This window comes from Rhinatrema bivittatum, chromosome 5 (assembly GCF_901001135.1).
Source record: "Rhinatrema bivittatum chromosome 5, aRhiBiv1.1, whole genome shotgun sequence".
NCBI lineage: Eukaryota > Metazoa > Chordata > Amphibia > Gymnophiona > Rhinatrematidae > Rhinatrema > Rhinatrema bivittatum.
The window spans coordinates 343,113,082-343,138,546 of record NC_042619.1 but is presented as its reverse complement, the minus strand read 5'-3'; the positions used below and the strand labels follow the sequence as shown (position 1 = coordinate 343,138,546).

General features: G+C 40.8%; 1 protein-coding gene across 3 annotated transcripts in view; it reads right to left on the bottom strand.

Annotated features, from left to right (window-relative positions):
- The window catches only part of FARP1 (FERM, ARH/RhoGEF and pleckstrin domain protein 1), a 400,646-nt gene that overhangs the window by 324,679 nt on the left and 50,502 nt on the right, over window positions 1-25,465 (bottom strand). For all 3 annotated transcript variants that reach the window (XM_029604480.1, XM_029604479.1, XM_029604481.1), the window contains one exon: window positions 7,572-7,769. In XM_029604480.1, coding sequence (XP_029460340.1) covers window positions 7,572-7,742 — 171 coding nt within the window. In that variant the 5' untranslated portion in view covers window positions 7,743-7,769. The remainder of the gene's footprint in view (window positions 1-7,571; window positions 7,770-25,465) is intronic.

Below are 25,465 nucleotides of genomic sequence, written 5' to 3'. Positions count from 1 at the left end.
TCCAGCTTTGTATTTATTAAGCTACCGAATTTTAGTTTTGAAGCCCAAAAACAACACCGTAGCAATGTTCCAGACTGCACCAGTAAGAGGGAGAGGTTCTCATGAGCAGGTCACGGTCATTCAATTCCAGGGAGCCTGCAATAAGCGTCAGAGAATAGCATGAGCTGAAGACCGTCGAGCCTATTGCAATGCTGGGCCTATGGCAATGCGTAACAATCAGAATCTGAGCAGCCTGCATCGGGTCACGCAACTGAGGCAGGAGGGCAGGAAGAAGCAACACTTGTGTCAGGCCCACCCCAGGATTAGTCATAGGCCATCAAAGCCCAGAAGCAGTACACACCTGCAGTTACTGTAGGAACAGCGCACTCTGCCAATCCAGAGAAGGAAAAGGATCTGCACTAGGAATAGTGCACACTACCAGCTGGATGCAACAATCCACCGCACCTCAGGAAGACCAGTTCACTGGCCAGAGAGAAGGGGATTCTATATTAACTTGGATAAAGTACGTGAATTCAGGTGAGACTGTGGGTAGGATCTCCACAGAAGCTAGAAAAGAGAGGTTGTGCAAGCTCTTATACCATAACTATATTAACATCTTAGCTCACTAATCCACTACTGATCTGTTATAAGCTGTTCAGCATTTATTAAATCTTAGGTTTTAAATTTTGGAAGTTATACCCAAGTCTGTTTCTTTGTACTAGCAGCGAATGAACTCATTTCAGGTGTACATGCAACCATGTTAAAGGTGCTGCCCACTTTTAGTGTTGATTAGGGAAATACAGGATTTTGTGAAGGAATCAAATATTGCATCTTGTGTGCAGCATGCAATATACATCAAATCTAAAAGAAGAAAGATATTCAGTCTCTAGGATTTATCATTGCTCCAAATTTGAAAAGATTAAGTCTGAGTCAAAAAAAGCATTAATTGAAAGTTATCATTTTCATTTTAAACTGAACCATCTATAAATACAGTTTTGCTAGTATTGCTATCTTGCTTAGGAGGGTATTTAAGTCAGTGGTCCCCAACTCTGTCCTGGGGGCCCACCAGCCAGTTGGGTTTTCACAATATCCACAATGAATACAAATGGGAAAACTTGCATGTTATGGAGGCAGTGCATGCAAATTTTCTCTCATGCATATTCATTGTGGAGATCCTGAAAACCTGACTGGCTGTAGGGCCCCCAGGACAGGGTTGGGGGCCTCTGATTTAAGTTACTGTGTGAAATGCTTCTCTGCACAATTAGGCTCTGGAAATAAGAAAAGTTTGCCAATAACCCAAGAACCTTATTCTCCATAGTAACGAATCTCACAAATGACAAACAAGAATCACCTCAAAGTCTTCCTGAATCAAAATGCAATGAATTAGCTAAATTTTTTAGTGACAAAATATTAAACCTAAGAAACAAACTCCCAAAAAACAGCAAACAAGCAATCGTAATGCAAAAAAGAGATGTTAACAAATGGTCCTCATTTATAGAAATATCAGAACAAGAAGATGAATCAATGATAAAAAATATAAACCCTGCTCCACACAAAATCGATACAATATCAACAACTGAGATAAAAAAGATTACCAATGTAATAACCCCAACACTAACTAATATCATAAACCTATCCCTAACTGAAGGATTAATGCCAGATACTCTAAAAGGGGCAATCATTAAGCCAATCATCAAAAAGAAAAACAGTGACCTATTAATCCTCATTAACTACTGCCCAGTCTCAAACCTCCCATTATTAGCTAAATTAATAGAGAAAACAGTACAGAAACAGCTAGCTGAACACCTAGACAATAATAACATACTGTACCCTTCACAACACGGCTTCTGAAAACACTACAGCACTGAGACATTACTTCTCTCACTAACAGACAACATACTAAGAGGTTTTGATAACAGTAAACATTACATCCTTATAATGCTCGACTTATCTGCAGCCTTTGATACAGTAAACCACAAAATACTACTAAAAAGACTTGAAGAAATTGGATTATGTGACAAAACAATAAACTGGTTCAGATCCTACCTAAACAACAGGTTCTTTCAAGTCCAGATAAAAAACACATCATCAGAAAAATTTAAACTTGAAACAGGAGTACCTCAGGGTTCAGCACTGTCTGCTACCCTCTTTAACATATATATGCTACCCCTATGTCATCTGCTGGCAGGCCTAGGGATAATACATTACATTTACGCAGACGACATTCAATTAATTCTACCAATAGACGACACAATTGAAAAAACATTAAGTCTAGCTAACATGTATCTAGACATAATTAAACAACTACTAAACCAGATGGAACTGGTAATCAACATTGACAAAACTGAATTCTTCACCTTGAGAGAAAACATACTAAAATCATTCAAACACACCGATAAACCCTAAGAAATAACCAAAAATTGAGCTAGCCGAAAAAGTAAGGAATCTGGGAGTAATAATGGACCCAGAAATCAACCTGAACAACACATATCTATAAAAGTAAGAGAAGGCTACGCAAAACTTATGGTCCTCAGAAGATTGAAATCATTACTCACACCTGCCCACTTCAGAACAGTATTGCAAATACTTATCTTTTCTAGCACTGACTACTGCAACGCACTCTTACTAGGACTCCCAAGCACATCGATTAGACCACTCCAGATACTTCAAAATACTGCAGCCAGAATACTAACAGGAAAAAAGAGGAAGGACCATATAACCGAAACTCTAGCAGACTTACATTGGTTACCCATCGAATACAGGATAAAATACAAAGCCTTATGCACCATACACAAACTAATATATGATAAAGAAGCAGACTGGCTAAACACAGCCTTACGAGTACACGTTCCACAAAAAAACCTCTGCTCAGCAAACAAAGCACTACTAACAATCCCTTCAGTAAAGTCAGCAAAATTAACCCAAGTGAGAGAAAGGGCTTTATCATTGGCTGGGCCCATACTATGGAACACGATGCCCCCCGAACTCAGATTACAGAGTAATCTCAAAACTTTTAAGAAAAATCTAAAAACATGGCTCTTTAAAAAAGCCTTCACTAAAGAGTGTGGAGGGTAGAGAATGAAAGTACAGGGTAATGCAGATGAGAATGAATTTACTCAATCCTACATTTAAGAAGTAATATTTCAAAGCGATAGTAACTCAATAACATACCTGGACTTGACCAACAATACTCAAATAATGATTTTATTTATGAAATTGTAACCGAACTTTATTGGCACCTGTTAGAATGTACGATAACCTACATTTACTTACCTTAGTCTATGTGCCTATTTGTAAACCGTTGCGATGGTATATAACTTAGCGACGGTATAGAAACGGTTTTAAATAAATAAATAAGTAAGCCAATTTTCAATACAGCAGTAGCATGTCTAGCATTTAGCATTTGACATTTTTTATTCACGCTCATCACAGATTTTAAAAGCCCTGTGCCGGTGGCCTATGCACCTATGGTGCATAGGCCACCGGCACGCAAAAAAAGCCCCGGGACGCATGTAAGTCCTGGGGCTTGGCTTGGGGGGGGAGTGTTGGGGGCATGTCGGGGGCAGCGTGGCATTTGGGGGCGTTCTGAGGGCGGGGCCATGGGCATGGTGCCGGCCTGGGGGTGTTCCGGGGGCATGGCCGAGGCCTCCGAACCAGCCCCGGGCTGGAGAATGGCGTGCCGGCAGCCGGCCTTGGGCAGGCGTAAACTTTCTTAACAAAGGTGGGTGGGGGGGCCAGAAAAAAGTTCCCTCCGAGGCTTCTCCGAAATCGGAGCGGCCTCGGAAGGAACGGAGGCAGGCTGCTCGGCGCGCGCAGGTTGCACAATTGTGCAGCCCTCTGCGCACGCCGACCCTGGATTTGATAACATGCATGCAGCAGCAGCGCGCGCATGTAATATAATCGGGCATAGATTTGTTCGCGCCGGGTTGCGCGAACAAATCTACGCCCATGGATAATTTTAAAAATCTACTCCATTGTGTTCGAGGCAAATTACAAAGATAATCACATACATAATAAAATTGTAACATAGAACAAAAGTATTTCACAAATACAAAGTTAAAAAATAATGTTGCTTCCCAAAAAAAACAAAAAAAAAAATGCTACACATGAGGCAACCCATGACATCTGTGGCATAAAAATGTCATGATGAAAGCAGATATCAGATTTGTATAACACTACGAAATTCAGATTATATCAGAACAGAATTATTTTACCATAAACCGATTCAAAAGTGGTAGGCAGGAAAAAAATTTCCTTTTTAAAAATGTTTTCAAGCTGGAATATTTGACATAGGAATAAAAATATGGTATGGAAATAACTACAAATCTATTACAGCTCTTCTCATGTACGTTTCCTGCGTCTACAATGTGGGAGTCATATTCATAGACTATTTCTTCAGCAGGGCACATCCATCTTTCATATGTACAAAAAAGAATGCTTATCTTGAATCCTAGTTTTACTCTAGGCATGGAAAGAAAGAGACACTGAAAGGAGATTTAGTCCTAGGCCAGAGCTTTTCAAGAGGGAAAAGTCAACAATCAAAAGGAACAGAGGTTTCATCCTACACAAATGATAAAAAGACAAACAATTTAAAAAATCCAAATGAGCAAACACACATGGAGCACCTCTTGACGCACTAATTCAGGCCAATAGCACTGCACTTTGCCCCAGGAATTAGCGAGCAGGAGGAGTCACTCTGACACAGCTTAGAGGCAGATAAAGTCATCTCATGTTGGACGAGAGAAAAAGAAGAAGACAGCAATGTGCAAATCCTCTTTACTTCCAAGGGCGTAAAGATAAACTACTTTTCAATAAATTCATGCGCTGCATCTCTGCTGATTTGTCACACTTTTCATGGAAAGCCTTTTTTTTTTATATATATATATTATGTTATAGATTTCCTCTTTTGGGAAAAAAAAAAAAAAGCCACCAATAAAAAAAATATGTATTTCTGAAAACCACAGCACTTGTGTCTAAACCTCAAAATCTCAGTTCCACAATGTGTCAGCCGCCTCATTTCTCCTGGTTCCTTAGTATCCTCTCTTTCCTCTTCTCCTCCAGCAGTTTCCTCCTGCCCCTTTGGGCTTCCAAGCTCAGACTGGAAGCGGCTTCTGTTGGGCTGCAATGTCGTTAGCCTTCCTTCATCACTACCCGGGATTTATCCCTATTTTCACAGCCCACTCCCATCTCAGCTCGGCCATCAGAAGGCGGGGGGACAGAGGCCACAAAAACTGCAGCTCCCCCAAGAGCCCAGCAAATGCGCTGCCACTGAACGAGGGCTGTAAATCCTCCTGCGACACTGCCAGCCCCAGCCCAGCAGGAATCACTGCAGCACTTGCCACTGAGCCAGCCACCACCATCCCCTCCCAACTACACATTTATTCACTTTTATGTCTTAAATGATCCAAAGAAATGCACCCAGAACCCTTCCTGAGCACCTTTGTGTCAAAAGCTCTCTCAGAAAGTGAGAAATGAAACAGTAACCGCGGGGAAAGAAAGCTATAGCTAAAGCAAGATTAGAGCCAGAAGCAGAGCAGCAGGCCTGCAGCCACCTCTGGCCTGGATTCAATACATTTTTATTCTGCTTTGCTGGAGCAGGGCAGCTTTGGAAAGGAAGGTGCTGGTGATGGTAGGAGAAGCCTATGTCCTACATACATACATATATATATATATATATGGCTTCTGATTTTAGGGGTTTAAAAATTGTAAATTTCAATGTTTATTTTCCAGCAAATTGGGAGTCCCAGAAATCTGTTTATTGGTGTACGATTGCCGACTGCCTTTTCTGGCTGAATCAATTACATACATTTATGCAGCTGAGAACTCGTCAGCATGGAAGAGGCATAAAAACAAGCGGAGGATCCAGGAGAGGTGCGAGAGTACTAGAGGATGGGCTGTTTATCTGGGGCTTAGCTAATAAATACCTATTTCATATTTTCCACCAGGGCATATTAGTTAAAGCCTAAAATCAGAATCCCTTTATATATATATATTACTTAATGTGTTATTCCTTAGCATTTTATAAGGACAGTGAGGCTATTACAGTCCTGTGAAGGTTTCCAGTTTAGTGATTAGAAGGTAAGCGTAAAACACATTGCAGATGGCAGGTGCAATTTTAGTTTCTTTGCATAGCGCACCAGACATGTTCTGCAGGCCCATTTACTCCCCTCAGTAAGGAATTTAAAAATATATATAATCAGGTAGATTTCACTCTGAACCTCCAATTTCATGGGGCTGAGAGCAAGAGGAAAATAGAAAATCACCGACTCTTGCAGTTGAAGTACTGGTTAAATTAGCACCCAGCACTGAAAGAGTCACCGAAGGACATTTAAGCGTTAGGAATTCCACATTTCTTAGCTGACAAAGCTGAACAGTTCTCAAACCCTAAGGTCAGGCGGATTTTCATAAACAATAAAATGCTGAAATGAATACCTTACAAAACCGGTTTGACAACAAAAGGTCCAAGCACAGTTACAGGAAAACAAAATTATAGCTTTAATAGTCAAGGATAGCAAAAGGCAACTTCAAATTTCAAGCACTTTTGGCACTTTGATTATAATCACTGGAGAAGTATAAATGTGGTAATCCCTCAACAAGAACATTTTAGACATTTTACAAAATTGGGCCAGCCCAGTGCCTCAGGGAGAAGACCCCTGGTTTGATCTGCGAGTTGGGTCGGCGAGGGAAACCCCAGGTCTCCTTTAATAGTTTGGGGCTTACGCAACTCCTAGAGAAGTCAGAAAGCAATCCTTTCCACCACGATTATCCCCTCTGCTCTTGATCCTGATAGGGTCCGGCTCCTTAACATGTTTATTAAGGGTCACGATGTTTGTTTTTAGATCTGCTGTGCATGGATATTTCCGGATGACTCAGACCATGCATTGCAGCTAGGAGGGATCTTATTTGGGAGACTTCTATGTAAATGTTTAAGTTTCAAGGGAACAGACATTTGTCCTCCTCGGCTGATGGTCGCTATTAGCAATAAGTCTGCCACTAACCCACTTGGAGCTACAAATACAGAAATTTTTGTTTGCTTGAGGTCAATGTTTTGATGCCTTTGCTTCTTTTTTCTCAATCTATTTTTTAATTTCCTTAATTTCTGATTTGGATTCTTTTAAATCGTGGACTTGTAAGATTGAGAAATGCACACCATGTTTTCCTTATATATGTTATTTTGTAAACTTTTTGCTTGTTACTCTTTTTCTTCGGCAAGTTGTTACTCGTATTGCCTTACTTTGAAATTCTATAAATAATAAAACCAAATAATGTAAGATGTGCTCCATGTAATAAACTCAACCTGGAAAAACATTACAGGCTGAATTTTCAAAGTTAGTTTTGTGCACATAAACGGCTCTGATAAATTGTCCAGGGCTCAGTGCAGGCAGTTATAAAATCACCCCCTAAATGAAAAATTATGGCCTAATTCAGGAAAAAGAAAAAAGCAGGCAGGGAACAAACACAGAGAATGCTTGTGATGCCAGCGTGAGCAATCATAGGCCAACACAAACTATCCTCAGGCTGTGCTTACAATTTACTAACAAATATTGCACGTTTCTGCAATATTGCATTTTTTAGAAAAGCAAATAACTTACTGGGACTTCAATGGTTTCCTGTGTGTCATCCAGCATCTGGATTTTGAAAGGAATTAGTTTTCCTGGTGGTAAGTCAGGCACTGTCTGTCCACGTTCCAGGGTACCGACACCCGCATTATCTGGAGTCCCAAGCTGCGAGGCCGAGCCTGGCCTCTGCTCAGTCTCATCCATTTCCAAGGAAGCGTTATTTCCCTATTCCTGAAATAAAATATATAAAGCATAAAGAAAAGGACACAGCAGGTGGATAACAGCACTTTGAAGATACTACAAATGCCAATTTAAAACTGTTGGTGAAAAGCCTTACATTTAATTAACTGAGTGCCAGAGCTGCAAAATCCAAGAGAGCGTGGATGGCTAAGGCAGTGAACAAATGCAAGGAAGAGACGATGGGAGACTGGTTTAAGACATGGAGTAGAATTTTATCATTCTTAGCAATTAAGATAATTTTGAGGAACTGGAAAACAATTTGTAAAGACGTATAGTGAATGGATGGACCTGTTGCCTCACACAGCAATAGATAAAGAGAATTTGGAGAAAAAAGTTCCTCGAGAGAAATTTCCAAACATCTGGGGAACTGACAATTAAGTTAACAGAGCTGAATGCTGAAGAAAATAAAGTAGTTTAGAAAATAGAAGAAGTTACTAAATATGGTTATTGGGAGGGTGGACGGAAAGAGGTTTAAGGAAAGGGGGAAAAGAAAGATAATTCTGTATATAAAAACATATTCAATGGAATTTTTCTTCACCAGGTCTTGTGAAAAGGGTAATGAACATTGTGCAAACAAATCAATGAGAGGAAGACATTAAGTAAAACCATCACAGAAGCATTTAACTCATAAAAAGACTACAATAAAATGAGGAACTTAGAAAACAATTACAAAGCTTGAAAATTTGCATGAAGAGTGAAATTCGTTAAGAACATAAGAACAAGCCATGCTGGGTCACATCAAGGGTCCATCAAGCCCAGCATCCTGTTTCCAACAGAGGCCAAACCAGGCCACAAGAACCTGGCAAGTACCCAAACACTAAGAAGATCCCATGCTACTGATGCAATTAATAGCAGTGGCTATTCCCTACGTAAACTTGATTAATGGCCGTTAATGGACTTCTCCTCCAAGAACTTATACAAACCTTTTTTGAACCCAGCTACACTAACTGCACTAACCACATCCTCTGGCAACAAATTCCAGAGCTTTATTGTGCGTTGAGTGAAAAAGAATTTTCTCTGATTAGTTTTGAATGAGCTACTTGCTAACTTCATGGAATGCCCCCTAGTCCTCCTATTATTCGAAAGTGTAAATAACTGATTCACATCTACTCGTTCAAGACCTCTCATGATCTTAAAGACCTCTATCATATCCCCCCCTCAGCCGTCTCTTCTCCAAGCTGAAAAGTCCTAACCTCTTTAGTCTTTCCTCATAGGGGAGTTGTTCCAATCCCTACTGTTGATTGTACCCTGTATGTAATTGTACCCTGCATCTGAGCGTACCCTGCATTTGATTGCAATTCGTTTTGCCCTATGTTAACCAGCTTTAACTATCTCCAAACCAAGTGTTTCCCTAACGTTTACCAGCCATTTATATAACAATACAGCCCCCCCCCTTTCTCCCCTTCTCCCACCTGACTTTCTATTGTCTCACCTAACGCTACTACCCCTTATTTCCTTTCCCCCCGCTGCACAGTTTCCCCCTTTTTATCAGAACCATGTGCCTACTCCCCCTCCCCATTCCAAGACGGCACTACCCTTCTCTACGCAGGCCCCCCCCAACTCGCCCTCACCCACCCAACCCTCGCAAATCCCTTATACCCATCATGACCTCACCCCTCCCACAATTCCTGGGCTTAACCACCTTAGCCATTACCCTCTTTAATGCCCAATCCATCCAAAAAAAAGGACCTATACTAATTGACTTGCTTACAGACGACAACCCCGACCTATGTGCCATCACCGAATCCTGGTTAAAAAACACTGACCAGGTTTTCCTAAACCAGCTCCCAACAAAGACATACGACCTCTTCTCCATCCCAAGACCTAAAAAAAGAGGAGGGGGTTTTACTCCTGGTGGCCAAAAAAAGCCTTGGCCTCAAACTCCAAGACACTCAACCCCCGCCCAAAATAGAAATTGCGCTATTTACATCCAAATCCCTGCAAATCTGCCTAGTCTACGCCCCCCCTAGCCTAATCGAACAAGACCCCTCTCCCATCACAGAATATTTCACAGTCAACATCAATGCAGACCTCCCCACCATTGTACTAGGAGACTTCAATCTCCATGTAGACACCCACCCCGCCTCCCCCTCCTGCGAAATTCTACTAGACACCCTCAAAGCTCAAAGTTTCAATCAAATCATCACCGAACCCACACACAAAGCGGGCCATACACTGGACCTAATCTTTGTGAATTCTAAAATAACTATTGCTACCCCCCCGGTAGTCACCCCAGTGCCGTGGTCCGATCACTTCCTCATCAATACAAGCCTTACAACCAAATCCCCCACACCCACCACACAAAAACACCGTAAAACCATCTCCTTCCGTAAACACTGTAGTACGGAAGAGCTTACCATAGCTTTCGACAAAATAGCTAATAACATCGATCTCACCAACCCTGACACCGCACTCCACTCCTGGAACAACCTTACAATGACCATTGCCAACGAACTATGCCCCATCATCCACAAAGAAATACCACTAGCACAACTTGAAAAAAGAAAACCATGGTTTTCCAACAATTTAAAAAACAATCAAACAAAACCTAAGAGCTAAAGAACGCGCCTGGCGCAAACAACCATCAGCAACACTTAAAGCTACTTACTACAATACCTTACACGTATACCGTCATGCGATCACACAAGCCAAGCGGGATTTCCACGCCGCAAAAATCCACGACTACCAATTTAATGCGAACGCCTTATTCACATATGTCTCAGAACTCACCAGCTCCAATACACCTACACTCAACGAAACAAACTCCAACAAAAGATGCGAAGAACTAGCTCGCTATTTCAAGCACAAAATCGACAACATTCTACTTCGCTTCCCTGCCAACCCCACCCCCCTCACCCCACTCCCCAATGACAAAAAGATCACCCTTGAATTTTTCGACCTTACCACTAACATGGAAATAGAGGCTATTCTAAAAAAGATGAAACCCGCCACCCACTCCTCAGATACCATTCCCTCAAAAACCCTCCTCTCTATCACCCCCGCCATCACCAAACCCATTACAGACCTAATCAACTGCTCCATCACCGCTGGCAGCCTCCCAGACCCACTCAAATTGGCCATAGTCAAGCCCCTTCTAAAAAAACCTACCCTTAACCCAACAGACCCTGCCAATTACCGTCCGATTTCCAATCTCCCTTTTTTATCCAAAGTCCTTGAGAGGGTAATCAACAAACAACTGACTGATTTTTTAGAAGATCATAATATCCTCCACCCTCTACAGTTCAGTTTCCGTAAAGCCCGAAGCACTGAAACCTTACTACTGGCCATGACAGATACCATACTTAAAGGTATGGACCATGGAAACTCGTACTTACTCGCCCTACTAGACATCTCAGCTGCATATGATACAGTCAACCATCAAATTCTAATGACCCGCTTAGCAGAAATAGGTATCACCGGCACCGCCCTCACATGGCTCTCCTCCTACCTCACAAACAGAGAATACCTCGTAAAAATCGACAAATACGAATCTTCACACATACCTATCACACAAGGTGTCCCCCAAGGATCCTCCCTATCCTCCACCCTCTTCAATATTTATCTCTTACCGCTATGCCACCTCCTCTCCAACCTAGGCCTGAAATTTTTCCTATATGCAGACGACGTACAGATTCTCATACCGTTTCAAGGGTCCATAAGCAAACCTTTGCAACACTGGGAATCTTGCCTCACTACCATAAACACGCTGTTATCTGAGCTCCATCTAGCTCTAAATACATCCAAAACAGAATTACTCGTCATCTCTAATCAGCCTGAACGTTTTACCCTCCCCATGCGACAGAACAATCCTCAGAACACAACCACAGCCCTCTCCCAGCCCCAGTTTGTAAGAGACCTAGGCGTCCTCATAGATCAACACCTAAACTTTAAACCCCACATCAAAGCTCTCCTAAAGGGAGGTTTCTATAAATTAAACATCCTAAAAAAACTCAAACCCCTCCTCCACACACACAATTTCCGCACTGTCGTACAGACCACCATGCTCACAAAACTGGACTATTGTAACTCTCTGCTAATAGGACTCCCTGCCACCACCATCAAACCCCTGCAGATTCTACAAAATTCCATGGCCAGAATCATAACAAGTACTCGTAAAAGGGACCACATCACCCCCATCCTAAAGGACCTACATTGGCTGCCCATCTCCTTCCGCTCACAATACAAAACCCTAACCATCCTTCACAGCTCCCTTCATAAACACAACCACACCTGGCTTGATGAGAAGCCTCACTACCGCTCCTCTGACCGACCTACAAGAACAGCCCACACAGGCACTCTCCACACACCATCCCTCAAATCAGCACATTCATCTCATACCAGAGGGAGAGCGTTCTCCATCGCTGGCCCCACCCTCTGGAACTCCCTCCCCACCCTCCTACGCCAAGAGACATCACTCCACAATTTCAAGAAAGGAGTCAAGACATGGCTCTTCCGACAGGCCTACCCTGACACAAACCAAACATAAATTCTTCCCTCCAGCCCCTCCCTGTCTCGACCATCCTCCGGCTGCTCCCCCCCTCCGTCAGACCCACCCCTACCCCTCTTCACTCCTAGTCACCTTCCAATCCTTTGTCTCCCAACCGCCCCCTTCTACCCCCTACCCCCCCGTACACCTTTCAATCTCCCTCAAATAACCTTTCTCCGAATGAACACCTTAGCCCAAGTAATACTGGTGGCTTTCAAGTCCTCATGAGTCCCTCCTTAAGTAAATGAAACCTGTACTTAAGTTACTGATACCTATACTCAAGTTAATGAGACCTGTGCACTCCGTCATCTGTACATAGTTTCCCTCTATTCCTATAGTTTTTCACTCCTTTACTTCTCTTCTCTCTATCTGCCTTTGTTCTCCTCTCTTCCCCATCCCCACATTGTTAATTGTTATTGCCAGTTATTTATTTACTATCATTATTATAAATATTGTTTTATCGTTACACTGTATTTTCCACCTGAGTTCATTGTAAACCGGCATGATGTGCTGCACGAATGTCGGTAAATAAAAGTTAATAAATAAATAAAATAAATAAATCATTTTGGTAGCCCTTCTCTGTACCTTCTCCATCGCAACTATATCTTTTTTGAGATGCGGCGACCAGAATTGTACACAGTATTCAAGGTGCGGTCTCACCATGGAGCGATACAGAGGCATTATGACATTTTCCGTTTTATTCACCATTCTCTTTCTAATAATTCCTGTTTGGTTTTTTTTTTTACTGCTGCAGCACACTGAGCCGACGATTGCAAAGTATTATCCACTATGACGCCTAGATCTCTTTCCTAGGAGATACCTCCTAATATGGAACCTAACATTGTGTATATGGAACCTATGTTTAATTGATGATCACTTATTCTGTTAGCTGGCGTGGGGACAGAAAGAGGCAGGAAAATGCAATTTAATGTAATTCTGTCTTTCATTTTGTTCTAACAACTGATACATGCTGATTTTGGTGAGTGGTTTTGAGAATGTTATACCCTGAGATCTGTGGTTTTAAAATTCAATAAACAGAATTTTAAAAAAAAAGTTTGCATGAGGCCTAGACTGTTTCAAAAGAAACCCATATAAAATGTAAAATGCATTAAAAAAGGTCAAAAGAAGGCCAAATGATTGTCCACATGGTTAAACAGTGAGGTGAAAGAGACAATTAAAACCAAAAAGATCTTTCAGAAAATGGAAAGCAATTCCAAATGAGGAAAACAGGAAATGTCAAAAGTACTGGCAAGTTAGATGTAAAATATTAAAAGGCAGGCCAAGAAAGAATTTGAAAATAAGCTTCACACAGAGGCAAAAACTAATAAAACCTTTTCCAAGTACATATGAAACAAGAAGCCAGTGAGGCAGTCAGCGGGATTGCTAGATGGATCAAGGGGATAAAGAAGGTACTCAAAGTTGACAAAGCTATAGTAGTAAAGCTAAATTAATCCTCTGCATCAGTCATTCCGAAGAAAGATGTTGGGGACATAATGCACCCCAGAAATGTTTTTTTGATGATACTTCAGAGCAACTGAATCAAATCTTTTGAAAACAAGAAATGTAAAATTGACAAACTAAAAAAAGTAACATCACTAGGACCAGATGGTATTCATGCCAGAGAACTGAAATATGAATTGCAGATCTGTTACTAGTAATCTGTAACCTATTATTAAGAAAAGGTACAATACCTAAAAACTGAAGAGTGGCAAATGTAACAGCAGTTTTTAAAAAGGACTCCAGGGGTAATGACAGATATCAATGTTATGTGGAAAGTATAAACAAACGTGGTAAAAGGAGAACAGGTCAATGTTCTGCATCTGGATTTCAGAAGGCATTTGACAAAGCCCCTTCATGAGAGGCGACTCAGGAAATCTTTCAAACATTATGGGATAGGAGCAATGTTCCTATAAGCAGTGCTCATTCAGAGGTATGAAGCAAGGCATGCACAAGGAAAAGAGAAGGGTGTTTCAGAGAACACAGCACACAAATGTGTACGTTATGTTGAACAAAAACGTTACTGTGCACACAGCCTACAAAACAATTAGAGGGAACACTAGGATAGGAGACAATGTCCTATTGTAGATTCGTAATTGGTTTAAAGACAGAAAAATGGTCCGTTTTCCCAACAGAGTGACTACAGAGCTAAACATTGCTGGGTTTCATATTAGGGGTTACGAGTCCCATTGAAATCCTCAGTTCAACGTGTGGCACCTGTCAAAGCGCACGGACAATGTCAGGAATTGTTTGCAAAGGAAGAGAGAATAAAACTGAGAATATCACAACGCTTCTCGATCGGTCCCTGGTGAACCTGCACCTACCGTACTGTACTGTGTGCATTTCTGGTCACTCCACCTCAAAAAAGATAAGGCAGAAGTAGAGAAGGTAGAGAGAAGGGCAGCAGAAATGATAAAGGGCATGGAAGAGCTCCCTTATGGAGAAAGGCTGACAGGTTAGGGCTCTTCAGCTTGGAGAAGAGGAGACAGAGGAAATATGACAGGGGTTTATAAAATCATGAGTGGGGTTTAATGCGTGCACAGGGACTGTTATTTACTCTTTGAGACAGAAGTAAGTGTGTGGCACACCATGAAATTTAAAACAAACTGCTGAAAAAAAATAGAAGTCTAGCATGGCTGGGATTAGAGGGGGCTTGGTAAAGTTCCTGGAGGGAAAAGTTCATAAACCATTGCTAGGCAGATTTGGAAAACCAGCCACTTAAAAAATGGCAACAAGCAACATGGAATGGATGTGCTGAATACTTGTGAGCAAGACGAGCTTCTGGCAGAATATGACGCTGGCTCAATGGACCTTTCATCCGATTCAGCAGAGCATCTCTTATTTTCTGAGGGGTAGATTTTTAAAGAAGCCTGCGCGGGGGGTACATTTGTGCTCGCTACCCGGCGCGCACAAACGTTCACCCGATTTTATAACATGGGCGCGATGCCGCACGCATCTTATAAAATCCGGGGTCGGTGAACGCACCTTGCACACACCGAGCCCCAGCAGAGCCCCAATGGCCTCCCACATTCCCTCCAAGGCCGCTCTACTCGGAGGGAACTTTTCTTCCCCTCCCCCCCAATCTAACCCACCCCCAGCCCTACCTAAATCTCCCCCCCCAACCTTATTTCAATTATTTACGCCTGCCTCTGGCCGGCTGCCGGCGCGACATCCCCCGGGCACAGCTGCTGTGCCGGAGGGCTCAGTCCCACCCCCGGACTGCCCCCTTCCCGCCCCTTTTTCAAAGCCCCGGGACATACGTGCGTCCCAGGGCTTGTGCGCGCCGTGGAGCCTTTGCAAAATAGGCTCGGAGCGCGCATAACCCTTTGAAAATCTGCCCCTTAATGTTCACATGTACAGGGAAAAAAAGGTGCATACACAAATATTCTTTTACAAAATGTTTAAAAAGCTCCTCAAATCTGTTTCTAGATATAACAGGTACCAAGCAACTTGATACTGCTGATGCAGTTCTAACATTGCTTTCTGCTTCAACGGCAAGGCATATTGAGGAATTGGATTCAAACACCAACCAACGAGGACCCCGTCATTTTACGGTGTGGGATAAGCTTGGGATAACCTAGATGGTGCAGCAGATATTACCATAAGCTTACTGGGCAGATCGGATGGACCATTTGGTTCTTTTCGGCCGACATTTCTCTGTTTCTATGTACTTAAGACAGCTTTAATTTTGCACCTCTAATTTACCATTCAGAAAGAGGAATTTCCCTGCCCTTTTAAATCCATACCCTTATGCATATCGATCAAATGCAAATTCAGGATATTTATACTGTTTGCTAACTTATGCTTCTGCTCTCAGTCTAAACTCAAACTTCTCTCAGTTCCATCTCCTAATTCAATCATCTGAAGATGGAGCGCACTGTACTGTATCGACCTGATAGTGCACTATATCAGGCTTTACGAACTTTTTTTTCCTGAAATTTATTTTATCTGGAATTTTGATTTTTCTGTAAGCAACTTGTGGGATTATTCTGAAATTGAATATAAGGTTAAAAAAATGGTTTATTTATTTAAAAACTTTTCTATACTGTCGCTAAGTTAAATACCGTCGCAACGGTTTACATGTAGGCACATATTTAATGTAGGTAAAAGCGTACTATAGTACATTCTAACAGGTTTACATGTAGGCACATATTTAATGTAGGTGAACGTGTACTATAGTACATTCTAACAGGTTTACATGTAGGCACATATTTAATGTAGGTAAAAGCGTACTATAGTACATTCTAACAGGTTTACATGTAGGCACATATTTAATGTAGGTGAACGTGTACTATAGTACATTCTAACAGGTTTACATGTAGGCACATATTTAATGTAGGTGAAAGTGTACTATAGTACATTCTAACAGGTTTACATGTAGGCACATATTTAATGTAGGTGAAAGTGTACTATAGTACATTCTAACAGGTTTACATGTAGGCACATATTTAATGTAGGTGAAAGTGTACTATAGTACATTCTAACAGGTTTACATGCTGGCACATATTTAATGTAGGTGAACGTGTACTATAGTACATTCTAACAGGTTTACATGCAGGCACATATTTAATGTAGGTGAAAGTGTACAGGTTTACATGTAGGCACATATTTAATGTAGGTAAAAGCGTACTATAGTACATTCTAACAGGTTTACATGTAGGCACATATTTAATGTAGGTAAAAGCGTACTATAGTACATTCTAACAGGTTTACATGTAGGCACATATTTAATGTAGGTAAACGCGTACTATAGTACATTCTAACAGGTTTACATGCAGGCACATATTTAATGTAGGTGAAAGTGTACAGGTTTACATGTAGGCACATATTTAATGTAGGTGAAAGTGTACAGGTTTACATGTAGGCACATATTTAATGTAGGTAAAAGTGTACTATAGTACATTCTAACAGGTTTACATGTAGGCACATATTTAATGTAGGTAAAAGCGTACTATAGTACATTCTAACAGGTTTACATGCTGCCACATATTTAATGTAGGTGAAAGTGTACAGGTTTACATGTAGGCACATATTTAATGTAGGTGAAAGTGTACAGGTTTACATGTAGGCACATATTTAATGTAGGTAAAAGCGTACTATAGTACATTCTAACAGGTTTACATGTAGGCACATATTTAATGTAGGTAAAAGTGTACTATAGTACATTCTAACAGGTTTACATGTAGGCACATATTTAATGTAGGTAAAAGTGTACTATAGTACATTCTAACAGGTTTACATGTAGGCACATATTTAATGTAGGTGAACGTGTACTATAGTACATTCTAACAGGTTTACATGTAGGAACATATTTAATGTAGGTAAAAGTGTACTATAGTACATTCTAACAGGTTTACATGTAGGCACATATTTAATGTAGGTAAAAGCGTACTATAGTACATTCTAACAGGTTTACATGCTGGCACATATTTAATGTAGGTAAAAGCGTACTATAGTACATTCTAACAGGTTTACATGTAGGCACATATTTAATGTAGGTAAAAGTGTACTATAGTACATTCTAACAGGTTTACATGTAGGCACATATTTAATGTAGGTAAAAGCGTACTATAGTACATTCTAACAGGTTTACATGCTGGCACATATTTAATGTAGGTGAACGTGTACTATAATACATTCTAACAGGTTTACATGTAGGCACATATTTAATGTAGGTGAACGTGTACTATAGTACATTCTAACAGGTTTACATGTAGGCACATATTTAATGTAGGTAAAAGCGTACTATAGTACATTCTAACAGGTTTACATGTAGGCACATATTTAATGTAGGTGAACGTGTACTATAGTACATTCTAACAGGTTTACATGTAGGCACATATTTAATGTAGGTAAAAGTGTACTATAGCACATTCTAACAGGTTTACATGTAGGCACATATTTAATGTAGGTAAAAGTGTACTATAGTACATTCTAACAGGTTTACATGTAGGCACATATTTAATGCAGGTAAAAGTGTACTATAGTACATTCTAACAGGTTTACATGTAGGCACATATTTAATGCAGGTAAAAGTGTACTATAGTACATTCTAACAGGTTTACATGTAGGCACATATTTAATGCAGGTAAAAGCGTACTATAGTACATTCTAACAGGTTTACATGTAGGCACACATTTAATGTAGGTGAAAGTGTACTATAGTACATTCTAACAGGTTTACATGTAGGCACATATTTAATGTAGGTGAAAGTGTACAGGTTTACATGTAGGCACATATTTAATGTAGGTGAAAGTGTACAGGTTTACATGTAGGCACATATTTAATGTAGGTAAAAGCGTACTATAGTACATTCTAACAGGTTTACATGTAGGCACATATTTAATGTAGGTGAACGTGTACTATAGTACATTCTAACAGGTTTACATGTAGGCACATATTTAATGTAGGTGAACGTGTACTATAGTACATTCTAACAGGTTTACATGTAGGCACATATTTAATGTAGGTGAACGTGTACTATAGTACATTCTAACAGGTTTACATGTAGGCACATATTTAATGTAGGTGAACGTGTACTATAGTACATTCTAACAGGTGCCGTCAAAGGTTCGGTTACAATATATCATTAGACATAGACATTTAGCGAAGTAGATCATGACCAATTGTACCAACGTACTTACACCGGTAGTTTTATCACACATTGTATTATAGTTATGCTTTATTGTGGTGTAGAGTTCATAGACTAATCTACTGAATAGTCCTGTGTGTCGGTGCCTTTGCACAGTATTTCAATTCAAAATAAAAGTGACATTTCACACAGTTCAAAGTTTATGTCATGTCTTTCCTTGATTTTTGTATTTGGTAAATTTTGTATTTGCATATAGTTTAAATATTGCCTAAGAACAATATGAAAGGTTTGCAGAGATGTGAAGCTTATGCAAAATTATGCAAATATGCCACATAATTGTGGCAGATTTTTTAAATTTCTATGACAATCTGGAAAAATCTCCCACAGGAAACCAGGGACTTTGCATTTACGCCTCTTTTGGCATAAGTACAAAGAGGTCCGGTGAAGTGAAACTATTTTCTAGCACTGTGAAGCAAGAACAAAAAGTCTACAGCAACCGACAATACTGCGAAATCATGCAGGAAAATCTCTATTGGTGGGAAGAAGTCGCTTCGCAATCTCAGAATTGGTTACAGCTACGAACAGATTCGAGTCTGACCGGACGGAGCACTGTTTGCAGCAGCACTTACTCAAGGAACACAGAAGAGACAAAAAGGAGTATAAATTGGCTAGAAATAAGAACGTTCAAGTTTCTGTCTTTCCAAGAAAAGCCCAAACTTGCTATAACTCACTCTGAGCTCTTTAGTTGGAAACGTGTACAATAAATAAATAAGAATTAAACCAGACATTAGGGCGGTGGTGTCATAACACCAGGAGTAGGGCAGACTCTGCAAAGTTGCTGGCTGGGATTCTGGGGTCCATTTCGGCAGCCATTCATTCTGCTTGCTAAATGTGGAGGCATAATTTTAAGCAGGAAAAAAAAAAGTTTTGCATGGCCTCATTCTTAACTTTGACCGTTTCATGAGTCCTACTACAGATGACGTTAGGCCCAACATTTTCAAATACTGTTTTAATGAAACATTTTGAAGGTTTTTTGTTTTGTTTTTTTTTAATTCCCACCATTTTTACAAATATTTTGACTTTGTTTTCTGTATGAGAAACTTGCCCCCAAGATTTTGCTTCTTCTGAAAGAACAAGGTTTGCTTAATATCCAGCCTTTTTCTCAGCAGCTACAATGGTCTTTCAGAAAGCTACTGCGCTGTTTCTTTGCAGCCTGGCTTGATTAAGTAGGAGATCGCATCCAGGAGCGGACTGGCCTATCAGGGCTTCGGGGATGCCCCGGTGGGCAGCTGCAGCCAATCACGTGGTTACTGTTGGTCAGGGGCCGCTGCGACCAATCCCAGGCCCCCGCTGTGCGTCTCCTGTGCTGGGAGCCTCCATCACTGACGTCTCCCATGGTGGCTGCGGCTTCCTACTCCTCTTCCTGCTGCTGTCTCACACCCGACCCCCCCCCCCACGTTCACCACAAAAGCAGGAATCCCCCCCCCCCTCACCAGCTCAGGCTCTCTCTCCCCCTTTGGGAGGCTGCTGCCTCACCACCAGGTCCATGCTGCATGCCTTCTGCTCCTCTGCCGTGGATCCCCCTAGTTCTCAGGCTGCGGCAAAACCCCCCCAAAAAACTGTGTCAAGGCTTACAGCCTGCCCCCCCCCCCCCCCCGAGGCAAAGGATGCCTCCTCCTGCAGCAACAGGCAAGCAGCTCACCAGGAACCTGCATTTTGTTTTGGGAGGGGGGGAGAGAGTGTGTGAGTGATCCAGTTAGAGTCTTGAGTGTGTGACTCAGCTGTGAGAAAGACCGTGTTTGTGTGTCAGCATGAGAAAGTGTGTGACTGAGCATGTATGTGTCAGTGAGTGTGTGAGAAACTATATGCATGACAGCATGTGTGTGTGTCTGCGAGCATGTGTGACAGTGCGTGTGTGTGTGACTGAGCATGTATGTGTCAGTGAGTGTGTGAGAAAGTATATGCATGACAGCATGCGTGTGTGTCTGCGAGCATGTGTGACAGTGCGTGTGTGGTGTGTGTGTGTGACTGAGCATGTATGTGTCAGTGAGTGTGTGAGAAAGTATATGCATGACAGCATGCGTGTGTGTCTGCGAGCATGTGTGACAGTGCGTGACTGAGCATGCATGTGTCAGTGAGTGTGTGAGAAAGTATATGCATGACAGCATGCGTGTGTGTCTGCGAGCATGTGTAACAGTGTGTGTGTGTGTGTGACTGAGCATGTAAGAGTCAGTGAGTGTGTGAGAAAGTATATGCATGACAGCATGCGTGTGTGTCTGCGAGCATGTGTGACAGTGTGTGTGTGTGTGTGTGTGTGTGACTGAGCATGTATGTGTCAGTGAGTGTGTGAGAAAGTATATGCATGACAGCATGTGTGTGTGTGTCTGCGAGCATGTGTGACAGTGTGTGTGTGTGTGACTGAGCATGTATGTGTCAGTGTGTGTGTGAGAAAGTATATGCATGACAGCATGTGTGTGTGTCTGCGAGCATGTGTGACAGTGTGTGTGTGTGTGACTGAGCATGTATGTGTCAGTGAGTGTGTGAGAAAGTATATGCATGACAGCATGTGTGTGTCTGCGAGCATGTGTGACAGTGTGTGTGTGTGTGTGTGACTGAGCATGTATGTGTCAGTGAGTGTGTGAGAAAGTATATGCATGACAGCATGTGTGTGTGTGTCTGCGAGCATGTGTGACAGTGTGTGTGACTGAGCATGTATGTGTCAGTGTTTGTGTGAGAAAGTATATGCATGACAGCATGTGTGTGTCTGCGAGCATGTGTGACAGTGTGTGTGTGTGTGTGACTGAGCATGTATGTGTCAGTGAGTGTGTGAGAAAGTATATGCATGACAGCATGTGTGTGTCTGCGAGCATGTGTAACAGTGTGTGTGTGTGTGACTGAGCATGTAAGAGTCAGTGAGTGTGTGAGAAAGTATATGCATGACAGCATGCGTGTGTGTCTGCGAGCATGTGTGACAGTGTGTGTGTGTGTGACTGAGCATGTATGTGTCAGTGAGTGTGTGAGAAAGTATATGCATGACAGCATGCGTGTGTGTCTGCGAGCATGTGTGACAGTGCGTGACTGAGCATGCATGTGTCAGTGAGTGTGTGAGAAAGTATATGCATGACAGCATGCGTGTGTGTCTGCGAGCATGTGTGACAGTGTGTGTGTGTGTGTGTGTGTGTGTGACTGAGCATGTATGTGTCAGTGAGTGTGTGAGAAAGTATATGCATGACAGCATGTGTGTGTGTGTCTGCGAGCATGTGTGACAGTGTGTGTGACTGAGCATGTATGTGTCAGTGTTTGTGTGAGAAAGTATATGCATGACAGCATGTGTGTGTCTGCGAGCATGTGTGACAGTGTGTGTGTGTGTGTGACTGAGCATGTATGTGTCAGTGAGTGTGTGAGAAAGTATATGCATGACAGCATGTGTGTGTCTGCGAGCATGTGTAACAGTGTGTGTGTGTGTGACTGAGCATGTAAGAGTCAGTGAGTGTGTGAGAAAGTATATGCATGACAGCATGCGTGTGTGTCTGCGAGCATGTGTGACAGTGTGTGTGTGTGTGTGTGACTGAGCATGTATGTGTCAGTGAGTGTGTGAGAAAGTATATGCATGACAGCATGTGTGTGTGTGTCTGCGAGCATGTGTGACAGTGTGTGTGTGTGACTGAGCATGTATGTGTCAGTGTGTGTGTGAGAAAGTATATGCATGACAGCATGTGTGTGTGTCTGCGAGCATGTGTGACAGTGTGTGTGTGTGTGACTGAGCATGTATGTGTCAGTGAGTGTGTGAGAAAGTATATGCATGACAGCATGTGTGTGTCTGCGAGCATGTGTGACAGTGTGTGTGTGTGTGTGTGACTGAGCATGTATGTGTCAGTGAGTGTGTGAGAAAGTATATGCATGACAGCATGCGTGTGTGTCTGCGAGCATGTGTGACAGTGTGTATTGTCGTGGTTCACTGAAAATAATGCTTAAAGTCACTTGTAGAAAAGTTTTATTAAAAGCTATAAAATAATATAAATCTTAGACATTAAATAATAAGGTACCTTATGAAGAGGCAGAGCGCCATGCAAGACATGATTTTTACTGATAACACAGCATTATTCATAACACCGCCCCTCTCAACCTATGCCATCAATTCCATGTTCATTCCTCTGACAGAGCAATCAGAAGAGCTTACAGAGGCTCTCTGCAAGCTCCCCCTATTAAATCCTCTCTAAACAAAAGAGCGTTATCTACTTCTGGGCCGACTCCCTCCCGACCTCCGTCAAGAAAAATGTCTTCAAACCTTCAAGAAAGACCTAAAAACTTGGCTGTTCAAGCAAACTTTCCATGAAAAGCCTGGTTCTCCTTGATGCAGGACCCATAACATGAATGCAAGTCCTCTGACTATCATTCGTGGACTTTCTGAACTCTCTCTTCACTGCCCTGCAAGGACACTTTCTAGTTTTAAATAATGTACTATATCTATTGTCACTTTATTCATTTGATTTTACTCTTAGTTTATTTCATTTTTATTATTTATTCACCATTTTTATTTTATTTTATTTTATTTTATTTTTGCTCTCGGTTCTCTCTATTGTTCCTTGATAACAACTGTTTCAAATGTTCAATGGTTAATGTTCATGTTTCAATGTATCGCCTCCCAGCAAATGTTTTGTTCCATTGTAAACCGGTGTGATCTATATTCTTTATAGGAATATCGGTATATAAAAATTATAAATAAATAAATAAAATAAATTATATAGAACTTCAGTTTTATATTTCCAAGCTCTAAACTAGGTTACATAATTGTCAAAATTTCTATGACTGGTTTTCTATTATAATCTGAATGGCTGTCTGGTAATTTGCTTTCATTCTCCAAGTTAATCCTCGTCTCATATGTAAATGTTTTCTTGGAATTTGCACCATTAGCAGCCTTGTCTCTATTCTGAGAATATTTTCTATAATCTCAGATGGAATGTCAGTTGGCCTCATCCTTGTTCTAGTTCTAGATATCCTTCTATAATCTTAAATGGAATATAAACTGACCTCATCCCTGTTTTTAGATGGAATGTCAAATAACCTCATATCAGTTCAAAATGTTCAACAAACTTGTAGCTCAGCATCTTTATCTAGCTTATAGCAGCTGTCTATATAAACAACTACAACATTGTAACACAAATGTCATATTACTTGTTAGCAATTATACAGGCTGCTTATGAAAAATATCTCCGATCGAATGTCAGTATAGAAAAACAAATAAATAAATAAATAAATCAGACGCTTAGTAGAACAGGAATAATGACGTCGTGTGACATGTCAAAAAGTGTTTCACAGAAATTTAAGGGCCTATCAGCACCCACATCAGTATGAGTCAGCAAGTGTATGTGACTGTGTGAGAATGTGACAGTGTTGTGTGTGAGTGAACTTGTGTGTGAGAATGTGTATGTGTTAAATGAGTATATACGAGAGCGAGAGTCCATGCACATCCCTCACACCTCACCATCTCAGGGTTTTTGGAATCAAAAGAAAAAGTTGTGAGATATTTTATTTATTCAATTGATTTAATAGGGGATTTTTTTTATCTTTATTAATTGTTGGGTGTTTGATGTGGCTGCTATTTTGAAATATTTTATTGGTGGTGTTTGGGAAATTTTTTAAACATTTTATATGAAATTTTAACTATTGGATATTCTATTCAACTTTTGAAATATGTATTCTTTTTATTAGTGAGTTTTTTTCTATTATGATTGATGCTTTATATTTCTTGATTTTGTTTGTTGTTTTATGAGACATGGTACTATTTCTGTTTTAACTAAAAAAAAAAAAAAAAGCGAAAAAGATCCCAACACAATCTCAAATAAATAAAAAAGGAATCTACAAATAAGAGAATCTCTCTCGATGCCACTCACAAATGTTATTTTTCAAACATTCTTCATAAGATTAAACTTTTATTTTCTATTTTTTAATTTTTATTATATTTTTATTTTATTTTTTATTGAAAAATTTTGTTAAAGAATTTAGAACCGCATCAGCAAGCCTGACAATGTGCCTTATATCTTTAAAAGGCTGTCCAGACTACTCAATCATTTGCGGTTTTACCAATGAATTTTTAACTATCGGATGTCCCTTATATTAATGGCTTGACAACGGCCAATGTTTCGCATGTCCTGCTTCTTCAGGAGCCATATATCAACTAAGTTCCACAAACATCTGTTCCACATATATTTGTATGACTTGCTGCTTGTGACTATTTTCATGATGAATTTCTGTTTTTCCATTGTACTGTATATAGTCTGGCTTGTTGCAATTTCCGGTTCAGTTTTGTCTGCATGTTTCTATTTATTCTGTATTTGGTGAGGGTCTGTCTGTGTTTTGCATGTGTAACTGAGAAGAGGGATTCTGCTAACATGCAGTTTCTGTGTAGGGATCAGTAGCAACCTAACTTGTTCTGTTTTCCAAATGGAAGGTATATTTGTGTTTAATATTCATAATGTTGCTTGGGTATTTACTGTTTGAGAGCTGGCAGTTACTGCTGTTTTGGTGTGGGAGGTTTACTATATTATAATTCAGTTTACACAAAACTTTCCAAGGGCTAATAATAGGCCTAATATCATATGTGTTCCAAAT